This window comes from Manis javanica, chromosome 7 (assembly GCF_040802235.1).
Source record: "Manis javanica isolate MJ-LG chromosome 7, MJ_LKY, whole genome shotgun sequence".
Classification (NCBI taxonomy): Eukaryota; Metazoa; Chordata; class Mammalia; order Pholidota; family Manidae; genus Manis; species Manis javanica.
In genome coordinates this window covers 48,215,769-48,236,575 of record NC_133162.1, presented here as the reverse complement: position 1 = coordinate 48,236,575, position 20,807 = coordinate 48,215,769, and the positions used below count along the sequence as shown (strand labels likewise).

The 20,807-nt window shown below is 35.6% G+C and overlaps 1 protein-coding gene across 6 annotated transcripts in view; it reads right to left on the bottom strand.

Annotated features, from left to right (window-relative positions):
• Positions 1 to 20,807, bottom strand: part of CTNNA3 (catenin alpha 3) — a 1,703,691-nt gene that overhangs the window by 1,630,910 nt on the left and 51,974 nt on the right. For 5 of the 6 annotated variants that reach the window (XM_073240982.1, XM_073240983.1, XM_073240981.1 and 2 more), the window contains exon 2: positions 2,324 to 2,427. In XM_073240982.1, the coding sequence (XP_073097083.1) occupies positions 2,324 to 2,427 (104 nt within the window). Of the gene's footprint in view, positions 1 to 2,323; positions 2,428 to 15,156; positions 15,178 to 20,807 lie in introns of those variants that run through there. The other variant, XM_073240984.1, reaches the window with a different exon arrangement.

Sequence of the window (20,807 nt, the reverse complement as noted above, 5' to 3'; positions counted from 1 at the left end):
ATCCTGAAACTTTTTTCTCATTGGGATATTGATGAACTGGCATAACAAACCACCTTTAAGAAATCAATAAACATTTTCAAAAACACTAACAACAATCTTAAGGAAGATAAAATTAGCAATTAGAGACATAGCTAATGAAAGCTATCTGGCATGTAATAAGTACTAACTTCCCTTTCCCTGACATCTACTTTCCATGCAGATCATGAAAAGTCTGAAACCAAGGTGCTACATCAAAAGCCCTCTAAAATTAACATCATCATGCTTTTTCAAAGAGCTAAGTTTCTTTCCAATCAAATAAAATTACTTCATGTTATTTTCACCCTTCTAATATTCTAAGTGGACTCAATAAATATTTATAGATTACCATAATAGTTTTAAACTTGCCATAAAACACACACAAATGGTGAAGAGCATACTCTTTAACATGAATCTATTGGCTACTATTACAGTGTACTTGATTCAAGCATAACATTTACTGGTTTCAGTTAGAATATAAAAGTAGTTTCTCCATAATGATACTTTCTCTGTTCATAAGCAATATGTCAGCATTCTTTGTTGACAAGTCTTAAGTGACCAACTCTACTGTTACATTATTATAGGACAAATAAGGGTTATGCAATAGCATTAATATACTTGCCTTTACCATCCATCTCCAAAATAAAGGCCCTTTGCCCCACCCCACATGCAGTAATTGCAGAGGAACAAAATCTTAAGACTTGTGAGAACTCTTTTAAAACTTTCCCCTAAAAATTTAGTGATACAAATGGAAAAACATAAGAATTCTCATACGTTGGCTACTTGCTTTTACATTTAATAACTAAGCCTAGGGAAATAATCTGCATTGATGATAAAAATTTATATACAAAGATAATACACAGCATTATTTACAATAGTAAAAAATAGAAAAAACCTAACTGTCCAAAAATTAGAAGCTACTTTAAAAAAACACGGTGCAGTCATGAAATTGAAAATTAAACATCAATTTTATTAAGTCATGCTTACAAAGAATGGGTAAATTGTCAAAATATCATTTTAAATAGTAGAGTGAGATAAAACCTACATGAACAGTACTATCTCCACCTTGTTCACATATATCCTTTGTGTGTGTGTGTGTGTGTGTGTTCTTTGATATTACAAAGTACTAAGAAGATAATAAAAATCACCCATTATTTTACTATACTGGAAGTAAATGCATCAAAACATTAGTGTTTATCTCTTGATGGTAAACTGAGTGGTTTTTTATTCTTTTGGTTTTGTTTTGTTTTGTTTTTCCAGTTTTTTCAGTGAATTTTATCAAAAAACAATAAGTTTTTTTGTTTCTTCTTAACATGAGAAAGTTCAGTGAGTGGCTAAGGTAGGGATTTTAAAGAAATCTCCATAGTCATCTAGTGTCAATTTCATACCAGATCTTAGTGCCATTAAGACTGCCAAAGTTCATTATTAAATTTCAACAGTGAGGCATATTTTGGAACTGTCTTTCCAGTAGCAGATACCTACTGTGTGAAGTAAACAGCTGGACTACAAAGTCTATTTTCAGAGTTATTCCCCTCCCCACAAAGAAGATATGCAGAACATTTCTAAATCATCAATGGTAAAATCAGTTTCTCACTCAAGTAACCCTGGAATGCTACAAGGTCTTATGGAAAAGGACAATTTGTCTTAGGAGTATGATACAAGGTAAGCCTAAAGGGGAATTGGCTTACAAATTTTGGGTTAAAGACAAAAAATTTAGTCTATACTATGTATGGTAAAAGTTTCTTCAAGTTCTGCTTCAAGAAGTCCCATAAACAAAACCTGGACTTATAGAATAAATCAGCTGGAGAATCATTATTCATATTATCAAAGGACTATTCACCTTATGAAAGACTTGATCACAGAATTTCTTAGATAACTGCTTTTCTCATACTTTTTGGTATTTCAAAAATAATTTCCTGTTTGACAAATGAGCTACCCTGTGCCTTGGAGCAAGTCACTGAATTTCTCTAGGCTAAGTTTCCTCATCTATATAATCAGAATGGTTTTAATCATGCTGCCTGCCTCACTCAGTTTTCATGGCTATCAAACAAGATAATTTACAAAAAGGCACTTTGAAAACTTCATATACTATCATTACTGTTGTTGCTTTTAAAAGAATCTGGGGAAGAACTTTCAGAATTTTATTACTATTACTAAAGACATGCTTTTTTACATTTTAACAGTACTTTAAGGACAATTTTAGGTGACATATTTGTTCTATAAAAATCAAATCTTTCCTTGGTTCATTATCTATTTTTCCTGTTTCTTAGTTCTTCAGTTACTACACATGTAATTTCCACATTAATACCTGGATTATAAGAGGCTCCAGTAGCTTCTCTACAGTGAACGTTTGGATCTGTAGATCCCGAGGATCGATATTCAATGTGATTGGAGTGTCAGCTGACATGCTGCCTGTGCAGAAAAACAAAAAGACACTTCTTAATAAAGAAAATCCATTCTAGAGGAAAGTACTGATGAGAATCAGTATGTGAGGCTTATATTCAGCATGTCTTCCTGATATTAGCTGCATCCCTCAGAGGGCCAGGGCACCAAGTCCATCAACAGAGTACGAGATATTCTCCAACTGCTCTCTGAGGTCATGCTGTCTGGGCTCAGGTCCTCTAACACATTAATCTATGGTAGTATGTTCATGACTAAAATAATAACCCAGCCCAGCGTGTTTGCATTTGATGAGCAGTCAGTCGTAAGTGAAAAAGAATGGCCGACTTGGTAGGACATCTTACAGCATGCAAGTCCCTTGACTTCCATGAAGTCACAGCACTGAGGCAGCCAGAGCCCATACTTTGCCTATTCTTATTAATTATGACTCAGGTGAGGAACCGGTGGGGGGGGGGCTTTGGAAGGCATGTGATAAGTCTCTACTTGTTTGGGGAATTGTTTATTTGAGGTTTTTGATTAGAGAAGAAAGTTGGGAGCAACTTACTTTTCTGTACAGAAAAGAAATACAAATCGTCATAATTATTAGAAAGAGAGAGAAGCAGCTTCTGAGAACATATTAATATTTGGACAGAACAAAGTAAAAAAAATTACAAGCCTTTCATTAAGGCATTAACATTAGTCTTAAAAAATAAACTCAGTGAGATTTTTTGTAAGAATATTCATATTCCAAATGATCATATGTGGCATATCATAGCATTCAAATTAACACATTGGCTATGAAAACTATTACCCAGATCACTAAGCCCACAAATTTGTATGAACTTGTTCATAGTCAGTAATCAACCGGCAAGTATTTACTGAAGGTCCACAGAGATAAACAGTAAGAAAAACATCTCTCCTATATATAACTTGGCCTCTTAAAAAAATAAATTTATAGTTCACAGAAAGGTGTTACTAATAATGCAAAAACTTCCCCATTTAGTTATCTCACATTTTCTTCTATAGGTTCTTAAATTTTCAGGCTAAGAGAACAGACTCTGTCCCTAGAAAATATCCTGATATTCCCTAGGACAACCATGGAAATTAAAACAAAAAGGAATTAGAAGGTATTACGTGGTTCCCCCTTATTTGCAGTTTTGTTTTCCACAGTACCAGTTACATGTAATCAACCACAGGCCAGAAACAGATGATCCTTCCTCTAACATATTGTCAGAAGGTCAGTAGTTGCCTAACGTAAGTCACAGCGCCTATGTCATTCATTTCACTTCATCTCATCATACAGGCATTTTATCATCTCACAGCCTAATAAGAAGAGTGAATACACTACAGTAAGGTGTTTTGAGAGATATGACATTCACATGACTTTTATTATAGTATATTGTTACATTGTTCTATTTTACTATTAGTTATTGCTGTCAATCTCTTACTGTGCCTAATTAATTAATTAAATTTTATCTCTAGCATGTATGCATAGGAAAAAACATAATATATATATAGGGTTCGGTAATAGTCATGGTTTCAGACATCCATCGGGGGTCTTGGAACATTTCCCCTACAGATCAAGAGGTGGCTATTGTACTTTTAGTTTCTCTATTTATTTTTTATATATAAGTGCAGATAATTGTTTTCTTTTTAACTGGCTGATTGGTTCTATGAATGGATGATAGATGTATAAATAAATGAATTAATGAATAAGCACACATTTTTATGGTGTCTCTCTTGTCCAGACTCAATCCCTTCAATGTTCCTCTCAATCTCAGTGACTCTAGGAGAAAGGATTGTTCTTTTTTCCATACTCCTGTCTCCAATGCCTAACAGATATCAGAATCTCAGGGTAGGGCCCATGTTCCCAGCTCCTTCTCCTGAGAGTCTACCCCCATTCTCCTCCTAGATGTTTTCAACTTCCACCAGCCTAATTCCATAAAATGAGTATCTCTTTGCTCTTAAAAAATCTTCCACTCTACTGGCTCTTTCCTCTGGGTCCATAATGTGTTACTCTGTATATTCAAAGATAGTCATGACTCTCTGTATGTATGGGTAAGTGAAAAGATCAGTGCCTCACTAAGACCTTTCCATGCGATACACCTGAGACACATGCCGAGAGAGACAAACAAAATCATCTTGTAACTAAAGAGTCATCTGCATTGGCTTTTATCTTAATGTACTCTAATTTTTAGATTAATAATACAATCTGTTTTTAAACAAAGTCTAGAAGCCTTACTGCTCTTCAGATATTATACCAGAGCCACATGACTACATTCCACAGTTCTGTTACTATAAAAATGCATACTTGAAATATTCTTTAGCATACTAAGAATCTGCCAAGAGACTATCCCCAGTGACTTAACACAGAAATCTGTACATAATCAAAATAGGGAATTTCAAATATGCTTACAACCAAATACACTCATAATAATTCTTTCATGTGTCTTCAGCCAAATTTGATGTTAAAAACAGATAATCATGCTAAAAGTCTCAAATGAGACAATGACAAATCTAATAATTTTTAAAGCATTAACTACAATTACATACTCTTACAATTACATATAGTAAAGCTGATTATACTATCCAAAACACTAATACATACTAATCACTTTGTGTTAGCATCAAAACATGTTTTAGTCAACTTAGGAAATTATAATAAGCAATTTGAAGTGGGAGAAAAAGACAATTTATGTCAATTTAGGAAATTATAATAAGCAATTTGAAGTGGGAGAAAAAGACTGTCCTATGGTTACTCTAGCCATATTTTCAAGTAGCTATAAAACATTATTCATCTACAAAAACCTACTGTACATATTGAGAATTTTATATAAAACCCCCTAGCATTACTGATTGCAGAGATAGAGTACACTTTCTGAAATGTAGCACATTTGTAGGTAGTTCTTAGTGACCAAGACCCAAATGGCCTGCTCGGGGTGTCCTTACCCCCTTTTCAGACTGCCATGTGCTTTCCGTTCTCAGTCTATGCTTAAACTCTACCGCAAGTACTTAACACAAACTGCCTGTAATCACTTTACCTTTCAAAAGACATTTTTGCCTTGAAAAAAATTATTCAAATTATATTGAGAAGGTATTCTTTTAATTTCTTTTCAAATGAAAGCATGTTATCATTATTATCCTGATACAAAAATATGGAAAGTCACAAAGCCCTATGATTTAGCCCTTTACTAACTTTCTTCCCTCTCTCCTTTTCTCTGGTTCTACTTCCTTTCTAAAAGAACAAACATGATCTCTTTTCTCAGCTCTCATGTGAATGTAGGATACGTGCTTCAAGAAAGGCTCCAAACACTGTTGCCAAATGTTTTTTCTCGAATGCATTTCTAGGACAGAAATGGTTTGGTTTGGTTTAGTTTGGTTTTGGTTTTGGCTTTTATTTTTTCCAATCATTCCACTTACCACTTTGATTCCTTTTAACACAGGCAAAGCTAAGTTGACAGATAGGCTATTCCCATGGCGACCTTTCAGCATAGCCCAGAGCCAATCTATGCAATAAAATATGTCCTTCAGTCTCCATGAACATAGGGTTCTATCAAATTAAATGAGTGCTCATGAAAGGGTTTACTTATTACCCCTCTCACGACAGGTACTACCCTACATAAATCAAGATTGCTGCCATGGCTTTGTTCTTTCATCTCAGAGACAAAAAGGAGAGGACACTGTTGTGAACTAGAATAAGATCTAAGAGAACTTTCTTTCACAGCCTTTAAAAACATGTCCTTTCACTGCTGAATTCACGATGGATTTCAAAGCTACACTGAGCACCGATATACTGGATGCAAGGAAAATAAAAGATTAAAGTGAGTAAAAATTATCCACATCATATGGAATCCTGCTAGGAGAGTATTTTCAACAAAAAGATAAAGAAATATAGCCAAAGAATCTTCTCTATCTGTGATCTTGTTTTTAGTAAACATTAAGAAAGTTGTTTCAAAGCTCATTTTTACATGGCAAAAATTGTAAAATAATAAACCAACAAGTCCTTGAAGAAACTTGGCTACACATAATCATTATTCTTTGAATAAATGCTGTTCTTTATAAAAAAAAAAAAGCTTTTGGATCTTTTGAATCTGTCTTATTCAGTAATCCTGATTGATTGGAGATCAGGGCAATAACAGGCAGAAAACTGCAGAATTCTGCAATGAAGTCAAAGCAAGGTCAAAGTCTGACAAACTGTTACCAACCTCCTGCAGCAATACCGCAGTGTGAATCCAAAACAAAAATCCTACTAGGTTATGGGTATTATATTCCAAGGCGTTTGCATTTTATAACCCATAAAATCATAAGGGTTAGAGAGTATTTCCCAAACAACTCAAGAATACCTCCTACAACATTCTTCATTTCCACAACATTCTGGGCTTGGATGAATAGAAACGATGAGATGCCCATTATATGATTAGGTATGCCATGATTACTTTTATAAGGTTCTTCTTTACGTTGAGTTGAAATCTGCTACTTTTTAACTTCTGACAAATAGAGAGAGCTTTATAAAGTGGGAAAGGTACCAGTTTGGAGACAGAGAGAATAGATTAAAATCCCAATTTTCACAAAAGCAAATTAATTTGCCTATTTTAAAAATGGCAGACCATCCTAAATTGTCTGAAAAGTCTGCAATTAATTTTACATCTTTCTACATCATCACATACAAGAAAATAGACTTTAGGGAATGTAGTTTTATGGTACTACAAATTGTAACATACCTGCCTTTTCTACTTAATTCAATTCCCTTATCAATGCTTGTTCCACTTTTGCCAATTTGACATCATAGTTTATGTTATCTGCCATCTGTTAATCTCATAACAGCTAGCTTACACAGAGGAGCTATTCCTTCTTTATTCTTTTTATTTCTCTTTCCCTCAGACTGTAACTTTGGAAGTCCCTTTTTCTTTCCTTTAGCATTTCTTCCAATGCAAGCAAATGAAAAATGCTTCAGCCTTCCCAACATTATTTTTCATAGTTTTGGCCATTCTCTTTAATTTCCTTAAGTAATGTGTCCCTCTTCCCATCTTTGATTCATATTCTTTTCAAACTTGTGCTCCCTACACAGATACACTGGGGCTTAGGGCCGTTGCTGTTATTGTTGGATGATTATTTATGGAGCACTTAAACACATCAGCCACTACCCTAGATTCTGGTGAGAGAAAAAGTAAGAAAGCTCAGATCCTGCTGACTGTGTACCTTCCTTCTTCATTTTTAATTCACCACATTCCTCTTATGTCATATATAGCCCCTTAAAAATCATACTGTATGATCTGAAATTTTTTAACTTTGCTTCTCTCAAAGTCTGGATACATGTGTAACTGTGTCTAACAATGTCTCATTGTTATAGATTGTCACCTCTACAATAAAATAGTCACTTTCTCCCAAATCAGTGGGAGATTTGGGAGACAAGAACTGCTCCCCCCTAATCCTCATGCTTTGCAAGAGTCCATGGGACCAAGGCGATGTGCCCTCCCAGAGCCCACACCAACCCTTCCTAACACTCTCAGGGTATCCAGTACTGCACTCTTTGCTCAAACAGCCCAAGCCTTCTTCTAATGTCTATGCCAGTCTCTTCCTGGAATCCATTCTTCCATCAGTGAATGACTCAACACGGCTATCCTTATACCTGGGAGGCAGCCAAGAGACAGCTATTTGCTGATGAGAATGCAGGCTGGGCTGTACACTTTCATGTGCCCAAGAACTCTGAAATGCAAGATAGATCCAGAAGTGCAAAGAAAAAGGGACAGACCACATATCAGGGGCAAGGGCAAGCTCTCTCCACCACCTCATTCTACCCAGAAACTTCAAAATATCCGAGAGTTCTATTGCCTTTCAGGTCATTTTGAAGGTATATTTCTCAAGGTGGAAAGACAGGAAGATAGAACCTACTTTAGCAGCTTGTTAGCTTGATTTGTAACTTTCACAAGTTATAGGTATATGATATGCACACATCCATTTTGACCCTCACTCTGCTCACTACAAATGTTGAAGAAAGCCCTACCCAAACTTCCTAGTACTCCACATCACTAAGTTCTTCCTTATCAGTCACATCTGCTTCTTTCATTATTTCCTCAACTTCTAAGACACACAGTTACTCACCTTTCTTCTATATTTTGGAAGTACAGAGTATTAGATAAAACTAACATTTGTGATGATGATGGTGATTGGCACTTGCTAAAAACATTTCCCCTTTATAATTCTCTAAATAGAACTGTACTATTTAGTTCATCAATTGATTGTTTTTGTTGTGATTTTTGAGTATTTAACATATTTATTTTCTCAAAAATGTCGTATGTTTACAAAGTAACTTTAATAAAAGGGTAGAGAAATATACATATAGTGAATATACACTCTTGCATGGAAACCCATAAATTCAAGGAAAAAATAATAACAGAGTTTTTGGATGAGGGGGAAAAGAGAGGAAAAGAGAAATGATAATAGTGTTACAGAAGCTTATTATTATCAAGAATTTTTCCTCTTCAGGTTAAAAAACTGTTACAGTAACATAGATGACAACATTTTGAGGATTTCAGGAAATCTCTTAAAAATTGAAACAACTGATGACTTTTTCCCCTACCTCATGCAGTGTTAACTGCATGTCTCACCTACAGATCAATAATATGTGTAAGCTCTTCTACCTAGCCTTATGGTTGGCTATAAGAGCAGTATGGTATAGATCAGAGGCACCCTAGACTATAGACCATCATTCACTTATTCATTCATTCAATTATATTTATTAAGTTTCTACTTTGTGCCAGTCATGAGGAGGGGGAGACCATAAACAAAAATCATTCAAAAAGGAAAATTGTTAGTATATTAGAAAATGGCACATGCAATGAAGAAAAAAAGAAAACTAGAACAGAGTAAGCAGGATTAGGTGATAGAGGCATTGGTAGCAGATTGGAGTAGTAAGTAAAATCAAGATTAGCCTCATCGAGAAGGGGACATTTGAGTAAAGACTTGAAATGGCGAGGAAATTAGCCAAACAGATACCTGAAAGCAGAGCATTCCAGACAGAGATAAGCAAAAACCTTAACACAGCAGATGTTGGCATGTTTGAAGAACAAGCAGGTAGGCCAGTATAAGTGGGGTAGAATAAGCTACAAAAAGAGATCAGAAAGGTAATGGGGGACTGGGGGCTCTGTATCATGCTGAGCCCCATGGGAAAAACTACAGGAGTTTGAACACTAGAGAAACATGATCTGGTTTACATTTTTGGAAGGATCACACTGGTGAATAAAATAATTTTGGGGGAGAAGGGCAGAAGCAGGGACACCACTGGGAGGCTCCTGCAGTAATGCAGACAAGAGGAGGAAAAATGGCTTAGCTTTGGATGGTGGCAGCAGAGGTGGACAGAAGTGGTCAGACTGTAGATATATTCCAACAGTTGAGCAAATAGGAATTTCTGACAGACTGAGCATAGGATAAAGAAATTTCAAGACAACTTTCAGTGTTTTTGGTCTGAATCACCTGGAAGGATGGAGCTGCTACTGTGGTAGGGGCGGCTGCTGCAGGAAACACAAGAGGATGAAGAGTCCGGTTTAGGATGTGATAAATTCGAGATGCATGTTAGACATCCAAGCAAATGTCAAGTAGGAAACTGATCAAAGCTTGGGAGAGAAATCTGGGATCAACATATAAATGTCAGCGTGTCAGCACAGGTGGACGGAGTGAGGCGGAACGAGACAACCAAGGGAGCAAGCAGCCTGGGAAGAGAGGCCGGTCAGAGGCAAAGGGCTGGGTGACTGAGGGAGACACAGGAGGTGGGCCTCAGAGGCAGATCAAGATTTGCCTCTGGACAAATCAGAAAAAGGTGCCACCCTCTAGGTAAACATAACCCTGCAGGTGTTAGCTGAAAGGCTCAAATTTTGCCCAGCAAACCTGGGCTAGATTTTAGCCCCACTAAGCCCCTCTGCAGGGTAATATGCAGCAGCCAGAGGGAGACATCCTGCTGCCCCCAACTGTCTGCTAAAGAATGCTTAAATCCTCTAGATCTCATTACTCCTGGATCTTAGTAATTAAGAGCATTGACTTTGAAGTTGAACAGCTTGGGCATGCATCTAGGTTCTGCTACTCACTCACTAGTGACTGTAGACAAGTTACTGGACCTCCCTAAATATCAATCTCCTCCCTAAATATCAGTCTCCTCATCTTTAAAATGAGAATAATAAGAGTACCCTCTTGATCTTGAAGGTTAAATAAGAAAAACCATATAAAAGCCTTAACTTACCCAATATCTCTCACATTAGCAAGGGCTCAACAAATATTAGTTGATGTAATTATCCCCTTTTTCAGTTGGACAGCACAATCTACTTGTCTACATTTAGGATAAACATTATCTCTGTCATCTATAGAGCTTGAAATTATTATTCAAGAATGCTTTCCCTCTCTGTTCCAAGAGCAAAAGAATTTAAAACAAAGCTTCTCTCTAGTGCTTCTTTTATTGGGTCTCTTGGCTTCAAAATCTAAGGCATATTTCCTACGTGTGCTTTAATTAGAAATACAACATGTCTAAATACTCTTTTAAAAATGTCTAATGCACAACAGGCTCATAAAAGATCTTGAGCCCTTTGAAATCAACTCCAGATTCGTACATAACAGGTATGCTCAGGACTAGGGCTGGACCTGTCAAATGCACTACCTGTTAGGATCCTCACCCACTTTTTATTTCCTTAGCTTCCAAGAATTCTGGATTTCAACAAAACAAGATAATGTTACATTTTATAATAAAAAGTAAGTATCTTTAGCACGTTGCAATTTAAGCTTTAAGCATTTAAAGTTCTCTTATTAAACCTTAGGTAACATTCTTTGAAAAATGACCAAATTGAGTCCCTCCCCCCAAAAATTATGAGCCTTATCAATTTTGTATGAGAAGACCCAAACAAAATTAAATTAAAATACATACACACTATTTAAAAAGCCAAAGAACTAAATTAGTCCAACTGAAATGTAAAATGAACATTGAGGCCTCAGAGAAGCTTTCATTGAATCACCCACAACAAAAACAACCTTAAGCTACAAGGCATCAAGTCTAAGCAACCAGGGGAGAAATAACAGCCCTTCAGTTACACCTTGAAAGTGACAGTAGCTTTTGTTGCTACGAGTCCAGTGGACCCATGGGTTAGTTCTACTCCATAATATTACAAGACAGCTCAAATATCTATGAATTCTCCTAAGGTCTGGTATCTTTGAAAGGCAGAAAACAAATGGTGCTGAAATAATTGACAAGCAAGAACATTGATACCCTTTCCTTACATAATATACAAGTTAACTTGAAATGATCATACAGCTAAAGGTAAGACCTAAAGCTACTAAGCTTATTGAAGAAAACAGAGAAAAAATCTTTGTACCCTTGGGTTGGGCAAAGGTTTCCTAGATGTAACACCAAAGGATGATCCATAAAAAATAAAAAATTGATAAACTAGGCTCCAACAAGATTTAAACCTTTTGCTCTTTGAAAGTATGAAGAAAATGATTCTTCACAGACCGGAATAAAGTATTTCTAAAACCCACCTATAATAAATGACTTGTATCTGGAAAATAGGAAGAATCTTTAGAAATTAATAATTTAAAGAAAAACAACTCAATTTTTTAAATTGACAAAAAATTTGAAGACACTTCACAAAGAAGATATACAGATGGCAAATAAGCACATGAAAAATACTTAACATCATTAATCACTAGAGAAATGCAAATTAAAGACACAATATATACTCCTGTACACCTACTAGAAATGCTAAAATTAAAAAGACTGCCAATACTAGAGCTAGCAAAGATGAGAGGCAACTGGAAATCTCACACATTACTAGTGAAAACTACTAAAACTGGTACAGGCATTTTAGAAAACAGTTACTTGACAGTTTCTCATAAAGTTTCTCATATCATACTGATATGCATTGGCTCGAATAGGCTCTTCTCATATATCCAACTCTATGATCCAGGAGTTCCACTCCTTAGATATTTACCCAACAGAAAAGAGCATATATCCATGTAGAGACCTGTATGTAAATGTTCATGGCGGTCATACTCATAACGGTCAGGAACTGAAAACAACTTTCCATCCACAGGTGAACAGATGAACAATTTGTGATACAATCATACTGTCATGTATGTTGCAAGAAAAAAATAAACTACTGATCCTGGCAACAACATGAACATCTCCAAAAAGCATTATGCTAAATGAAAAAGTCAGACAAAAGTAAGCACACACTGTATGATTCCATTTATATGACATACTTGAAAGAGCAAAAAAATGGGGACAGAAAACAAATCAATAGTTGCCAGTGGCTGAGGGTTAAGGGAGTGTATTGACTACAGAGGAACAAAGGAAACTAGATGGGTGGAAATGTTCTATTTTATTATGGTGGTGCTTATATGTCTGGATACAATTGTCAGAACTCATCAAACTGTAAATTTAAGGACTGAATTTTCTGTGTCTGAAATTTTTCCTCAATAATTTGACTTTAAAAAAATCTTTTCTGTTCATCTCTTATCCCAGTGACATAGAAAACATTTCTATATTATTTTATTTACAAAATAATTATAAATTTCTACTGATATGCATTGGCTCTAATAGGCTTTTTGACTATATGTCTCACTAGGGTCTCTGAATGAATGCTTTCAAAAGTTTATTAGCTTTCTTAAGCATCCTTGACCCCTCTGGCACATTATTCCATTTATTTGGTGCCTAGACCCTATATAACTTAATAATATTTGTACCACAAGTTTCACACCTGTTTTCCAGGTTATCCTCAATGTCATTCCATGCATCTGAAGGGCTATCTATACAATTCATAATTTTTTCTGGAAAAAACTAAGTAAACTTGCATGTGTGTTTATAGTACATAACTACCAAAACACAGGCTTTGAGTATTTTTTTGGTTTTCTCACGGCTTTTTAAAAATTAATCATTTTATTGATCTTATTTTTAACAACAGAAAAAAGGATCCAAATTTTCTGTCTCATCATGCTAATTGAATATCTTAACAGATCACTGAAGATCCTTAGCAAAATTGAAACTTCTACACTTTTATCCTTTTGCAGTACAATTGGGTGAAAGCAGTGTTTCTAAGGTTACGCACATACACAAGCTCAGTTTAGCTTAGTGCGCAACACAGAACCCAGAATCTTCAACACAGTTGTTTTTTGAGTATTTGAAGATCTAGAATACATTAAGAAGTCCTGCCTCTGAATTCCTTCCTCCTACCCAACAACTATTTTCCTAGTTAGATTGATCCAGTTATTTTTGCCCTAACGTAAGTTGAAATTCAAATTAAATGTATCACTAAAAGAGTGAAAGGAAGGGAAGTAGATAATCTCACTTACAACAGTCTATTTTTAAAAATGCTAAAACTATATTCATAGATTCATACAAAATTGCTAAGTTTAAGCATTCGCTTGATCATGTCTGTCTAATATGTAGATATTTGACCTTACTTAGATAACTTCTTGTTGTTTCCAAAGAGCTAAGCCTCTTTAACCTTTCTTGTGAGTTGAATAACAGACCAAATTCCTTTCTACTCCTAGAAAACTTGGAGCCACGCTTATGCCCACACGAGAGTGTGGGTTAAAAGGGCAGCAACTCTCCACTTTTGTTCTATCAAAACACAAGTGACATCTTAAACTGTATTTTATTTTCACTGTCCAACATACTTTCCCCACTCTGGACCACACTTTTGGTAAGGGAGAGAGAGAGTTTGCTTAAAATTCCCCCATATCTGTAACCCTTTTTTCTCTCCCATTAATCCATAATACACCAGTGTCACAAACCAAATGTCAAAACTGCTGCATTTTTTGCCTTATTCCTGGCTCTGTTTTACATCCTCATCTTTGTTTTACTTTTTTTTTCATTCCATTTTTAATTTATCCTGCCTTAAATTTCACTTAGCCTTGTAAGTCACCTTAAATTCATTCTAGAAGAAGGCAAGGAATAATCATCTCATGTATTTGCAAAAACAATCTTCTCATTTACCCTAAATAAAGCCTTAAAACCAACTCCTTGATGCCTCTTAATTACTCTGTGCAGTATTAAACATAGAAGTATCGAAATCCATGAGTTCCTCCTGTTTCGTTTTTGTCAATTCTGTTTAAAGATATCTAAAGCTGCCCCCCCACACACACACACAAAAAAAAAAAAAACAGGAAAAGCACCCTTGCACAATTTAAGTTTAGAGACCGAAAATAGAAATTAAATTGTTTGCACAAATAAAGAAACTGCTTGCAGCACAACTTTTATGTCTAAAGAATGTAAAGCTTCTAGCTCTTTGCATATAGTTACTCAAATAGTAATAGCTCAGTTACACAGTAGGAATTTTTAAATGCTGTGGTGTAAGACTACTTTAGCTTGGGCATTGGCACATGAGAATTTGCTTTACTGCTATTTTTAAAACGACTAATAAACACTCCAAATAGCAGCATTGAGCCTCTGCTCAACCGAGTCAGCCTGAGTTGTTGTGAATGAAAAAATGTAGAGAATCACATTTTTATCCAAATCGGAAATGCCTGCTTATCTACTCGGAAAAGTAGACATTTATGAAATTGGAGCTTTCATAAAGTCGTTTAGAGTTTAGTGTTATTAAAGAAAAAATAGTTATAAAAATAATAAATCCACAGCATAGTAGTTTCTATTCATATCATTTTATAGAAATAATGCCCTTTCATTTCCCCCAAAGTTATCTAACCAAGCAACAGATAATCTATAATTATCAGGATTTGCCTTACAGTAAAGTTTGATCTTAAAAAGTTTGACACTTCACTCACCTACTGCAGGACAGAGTATTGCCCATATACAGATACTAAAACAATTGTCTAAGCAATTTCTTGTGTTTAGAAATTCAGTCCCACTATTATGGCTCACAATTTGGCTTATGATGCATCTGTAAGCAAACAGCCTGACAAGCACCCTAGTGTATTTCAGGATGACTGACAGGACACAGTGGCTCAAGCAGGAAGGGGGATGGGTGCTCTTAAAGCAACATGCCAATGAAGGGCAACATCAAACAATACAGACTTAAAATCATATTTTTCAAATTTGCAATATAATAACACATTGTCAAGTTTAAGCTTTTAAACAAAACTTTCATGTGCACTGTGTGCCTAAAGCATTGTACATTCCAAAGGGGCTTTAAGAATTTAAAAAGTAGAAAGAAAAAACTTAAAATAGGCATGCTATATGATACTTCCCAGAACTTAACAAATTTTTTAATTATTTAAGAATATTACAATTATATTTAACAAAAATTAATTCAGGGTACCTGGAGAAAAGCAGTTCTTAATTCACCCCTGGATATTTACCAATCGATGTTACAATAGCAAGTTAATTGATGAAAGTAATTTAAATACCTCGGATTAATCATAGTTGTTCTCAGAGATGGGGGCAGGAGATTCACGTATTTTGTCCCCTGCTGTGTTCCTTCCCTATGGTCTACTTCCATGGTTAAAAAATGGATCAAAAAATAAGGAAATTTCATTTGTGGGTATTTCCAATATTAGTTTTACTTCAGCAAATATTTATTTAAGTGACTTACTGGCTTCACTCTTCCCATTTCTAATTTTTCCTATATTATCTCGCAATACTCTGAACTGCTCAATCCTTTTATACAGCAATAACCCCTATTTAAAAAAAAAAACTTTTCAAACGCAATCCCTCATTTAGCCAGCAGAGGGTGTCATCTGATACCGAAAGCAGATAGTATTGCATCCAATGAACTTAAGAACTGGGATTCACCGTCTCAGCTTTCCTTATTAAATGTGTTTAGGAATATCCTGTATTACCTTGCCCATATAAATTTGACTTACAGAGCCCATGTTATAGTGTTTATTACTCATCTATGACAAAGTCTACTATTACTTCTTCCTCTATCAGCTCAATCAGATGTACCCTCATGGTAATAAGAGAAAAAGCACTAGAAGCCTAAGAAGTAGTAGAACTGGATTCAACCTTCAGAATGACTTCCCACAACCCTAGGTTTTTCTGAGACAAAAGAACAGACAAACAAAAACCGTACATAAAGATTCCAAGTCCCATTGAAAAATCCAAAACAAACTCCATAGAAAATAGAACTCCAGTACAATACAAAATAATTTGTCTTCAAAACTAAATATGGCATTCGGAAACTCTTCTATTTTCTAAGTGCCCTGTCTAGTATTTGCTCTTTGATCATTACATATTAGGAGCTACAGGCTAATTTTAGAAGATATGATTCCTATTGTATTTCTCATAAGGAATGTTATTACTAATAAAGTCCTCATACAAGCTACAATTCTTTATTTTACAATATATAACACCACTTCAGTTTGGAAGAGCATGAACATTGATTTGCCTGATTTACTCTAAAAATTAAGATATTACTATCTAATTAACTAAAATCATTAAAGACCAAAAATTTATCTTGACTGAAGATAAAAATTTTCTATGCTTCCCTGAAGCTATTATCACAGTTTACTAAGTAAATATGGTCAAAAAAAAAAAAAGATCTAATGACATATTCTTTACTGCTAAAGTATTAAAATGTTCCAAAAAGAAAAAAATTATCATTCTCTTCCTCAGTTGTGATTCAAACTTGGAAATTATAGCTTCTTTTCCTTTAAAAGAGAATTCTATTTCTGACAGTGAAAGCAAGTTTGGGATTCCTCACTCAATAAAGTCATTTTTAATACTTGAATGTGGCGGTTTCTTTCCTCATACAATAACTAATGGCAACCATGTAAATACATCTTATATTTAGAAATAAAGCATAACATCTCTTCAACTGTTATTGATTTTTTCATGAAATTTTTTATCTTTATTTTCTAATTTGATATATTCCCTATAATACAAAGAGATACAATTACTTCTCAAATTAACTTACAAGATATGCATGAAGTCAATCATCCACAAATTTTAGAATACACAAATAACTAATATTTTTCTGTTTTCATCTAACCCTTTAATTCCTCTCTACTGTCCAACTGAGTTTGGCTCCTGTTACAAGCTCTCCTGAAGTTCATCACATTCAACAATTTTTGTTTGCCCCAAGTGCATTAAGAATCCATGTCTGAAGACTCTGCTACTCTCAATTCTATTTGTAGCTTAAAACAAATTTTTTTTTAACAATAATGCTTTTGGGGTGGAGTGTAGCTCCAGAGGGAAGGGCGTTCCCAGCCAGGGGCGAATTTCCCGTGAAACGGCTAGCTAGGCCGGCCACATCCACCTCCGCTAGCCACGGCTCACACTCTCTCCTTTCTCCCCATCCCCACTAGCCACGCCTGCTTGGTTCTCCGTGTCCCTGCAGGCGCAGAGCCAGCTCACTTCCCTGCCTGCCTCTTCCAGGAGGAAATCCACAGTCGGATCCCTGGCGATTGGCAGGCGCCAGACCAATTACGCACCAGGAATGGAGGGGAGGAGAGCACAGCTGTCCTCTCTCCACCCCTTGCCCTCGAGGCTGCAGGAGGCTGCAGCTGTAAACACCTATTGATATGTTAATGGCTACGGTTAGGTGGAAGATTCTAGAAATTCTACGATTTACCCCACAGAGAGATTGAATAGTAAATAACTGCTTAAATAATTCTCACTTTTAGCAAAATGCATACATTTTATGCTCTATTTGAATTTTTCAATATTTTTATATATCTCATTTCATTTTAAAAACATCTTTTTAACTCCCTAAAGTACTGCAGTGGGCTCATAACATAATATTCACACCAATAAGCAAGTCTAGAGCAAGCTCTGACTCTGACATAAGTATAATGAGTTTGAGATGTGAGTGGTTTGTGCAAAGGAGCTATGTCCTTTGGGCAGCTTGAAATGCAGAATCCCCGAGCTCATCCAGGTTACCCCCCAAGCCATTAGACTAAATGAACTCACCTAAGGTTGAGAGTAGAGGGGATATCAGGCAGTCAAGGATACTACTTTGCAAAATAAGTACCCCTTAACGGATAGGAAGAGAATGAAAGTCATTAAAGAATAGGCAGAAACACAAGAAAACTGAGTTCAAATTCAAGCTCTGCTTCACTCTGCTTGGCCTTGTCCATGTTGACTCTCATTTACCCTGTTTTCCTCATGGTGTGAAATGAAACCTATAAAGTTGCTATGAAGAACTATTACTTATAAAAATATCTATAGAATAGATCTGTGGGAAAGAACCACAAGACAGGTCTGTTAAACCCATGAAAGACCTAATGAAAAAAAATTTTTTTTTAATCTTAGGTATTTGCACATCCCAATGATCTGTACTATTCCTAGGGTATGACAGTTTAGGAGTGAATATGATTTGAACCTAAGTCATGATTAGAGTGTGTCTGAAATTGAGAAACAGGCAGATTCATCTTCTCTAACCATAATTGGGGTCCCCAAGTAAACTGCTTGAAGAAACTGGATCTCAGAGGCTACAAGAGGAGAGTTTTTAAAGTATGTCCATCCTCAGGTGGGGAGCAAAGAAACTCAGCTACAAGAATATTGGACTGACTGATAATGACAACTGTGGACTGAACAAAAGTTGATTTTAAAAGAACTATCTTGAAGATCATGACTCAGAACTTTGGAAGAGCTAAGGCAATTGGCAGCAGAAGGAATCACAACATACGAAATTCTTTAAATTAAAATTTATTGACTTAAAAACATGTGCATAGAATCTAATGGACTGCTAATTACAGTGGTAAATAATTCATATCAATTATTATTATTTTGTGAAAAACTCCTTCACTCTTTATGGAATTCTACTTTTCCAAGGCAAAATGCCATTGAATTTTAGAAGGCCCCTGTGAGAGACAGCAAACATTTGATTTAAAAATGTATGAAGAGTCATTATGTTCATACTTTTTTTTTAGCAAATTGAATCCATTTCACCAAAGGAAGTCATCTACCGCATCCATGATAATGATTTATAATTAGGAATTAGGTAACAAGGAAACATGGTCCTAAAATGGAAGAGCTTAAGGGTGGATTCCAAAGTTGTAATAAGTACTCAAAAGAGGAAATGAAAGACACACTAACACATATTAATAAATTTTGTGTGTTTATTTAGAGGATTGGACATGGGATGGTTAAAGGACAGAATACTGAACTAAAAGCAAAAGAATGACAGTAAGTAAAAAATAGAAACCTCTGGTGTCTTGTTCCCACATAAGATTTATGGAATTGTGCCAAACTGCTTCATTCCAGAGCAGAGAGCCAGTCACTCTCTGAGACTATATTAGAGAGAGAGGAAGGAAATCCTTTCTCCCACTCTGTTTCCAAAGATAATAATAAAACTAGAGAATGACGGATTTCACTACCAAGTAGCTATGTTTATTTTACTCATGTCCCCCACTGGCTCTCTAAAAGTCAAGTCTACTAATATTTGCATTATAGAAAAGAAATATATGTACAAAAAAAATCAATTTTGCAAAACACATAATACCCCTAAGTCATCTAAAGAATACTACTGTAGTCACTAAACTTAAACTATAACATCACTCATATCAGGCCTTCAATTATACTGAAAAGAATGAAGCTCATCGCAGAGTGAGGTAAAATAATTAAACTCAGTCATAAACAAAATGAATCATATTTCTTCAACTGTAAATAATAATTCTGCTCAACAGTCTGAGCAACCCACACACACAAACCCAAAGCCATCCACACTCTTTTTCTTCTGGGTCTTGAGTACACATAATTAGATTGACACAATCAGTCATGCTCCTCAGTTAAAGTTCAACTGATGGAACCAGCCTGTGAAAAGCCTGGTGTCATATCTCCCAGCCTCAATTCCATTCTCCTCTTCCCTTCCTATAGGCATCCACTCTGCAGTAGTTAATGGATTCCTTTTCCAATTAACTTTCCATAACTTTTCCTTACATATATATGTATACACACATGCACATGCACACACCTTTACAATAATTGTACTTCCCATCTCTTTCCACTCCTTCTGCTCTCTCTTCCCTTAACATTACATTTTCAGGAATTACTCATGAACTACACAGATGTGATAAACATCACAGGTGGTAAACACAGCACACTCCATGCAAGCAGGAATTTGACTTCCCAGCCTTCTTTGCAACTCAGGGTGGCATGTGACAGAATTCTGGCCAATGAGATGTCAGCAGACACCTGCTGAGTGGATTTCTGGCAATGACTTTTCTTTCCCTATAAAAAGAAAGCCAGACAATGTTGCATGGCCCTTGGTCTTTTCTTCTGCTATCTGTGGTATGACCCTCTGGACATAAAGCAGTCCTACTACAAAGAGGAGGAAAGAATAAGGAGCAGAACTACAGAAAGAGTTTGGTCCTTGATGTCTTACCTATGAATTTCTTGTTATTTGAGAAAAATAAGTTCCTGATTAATGCAATTGTTTTGTTATTTTCCATTTGTAGCATTCTATAAGATGTATTTTATCTGTCCATATCCCTATTCAAGAACATTTAGATAGTATCCAACTGTTTGCTATGGG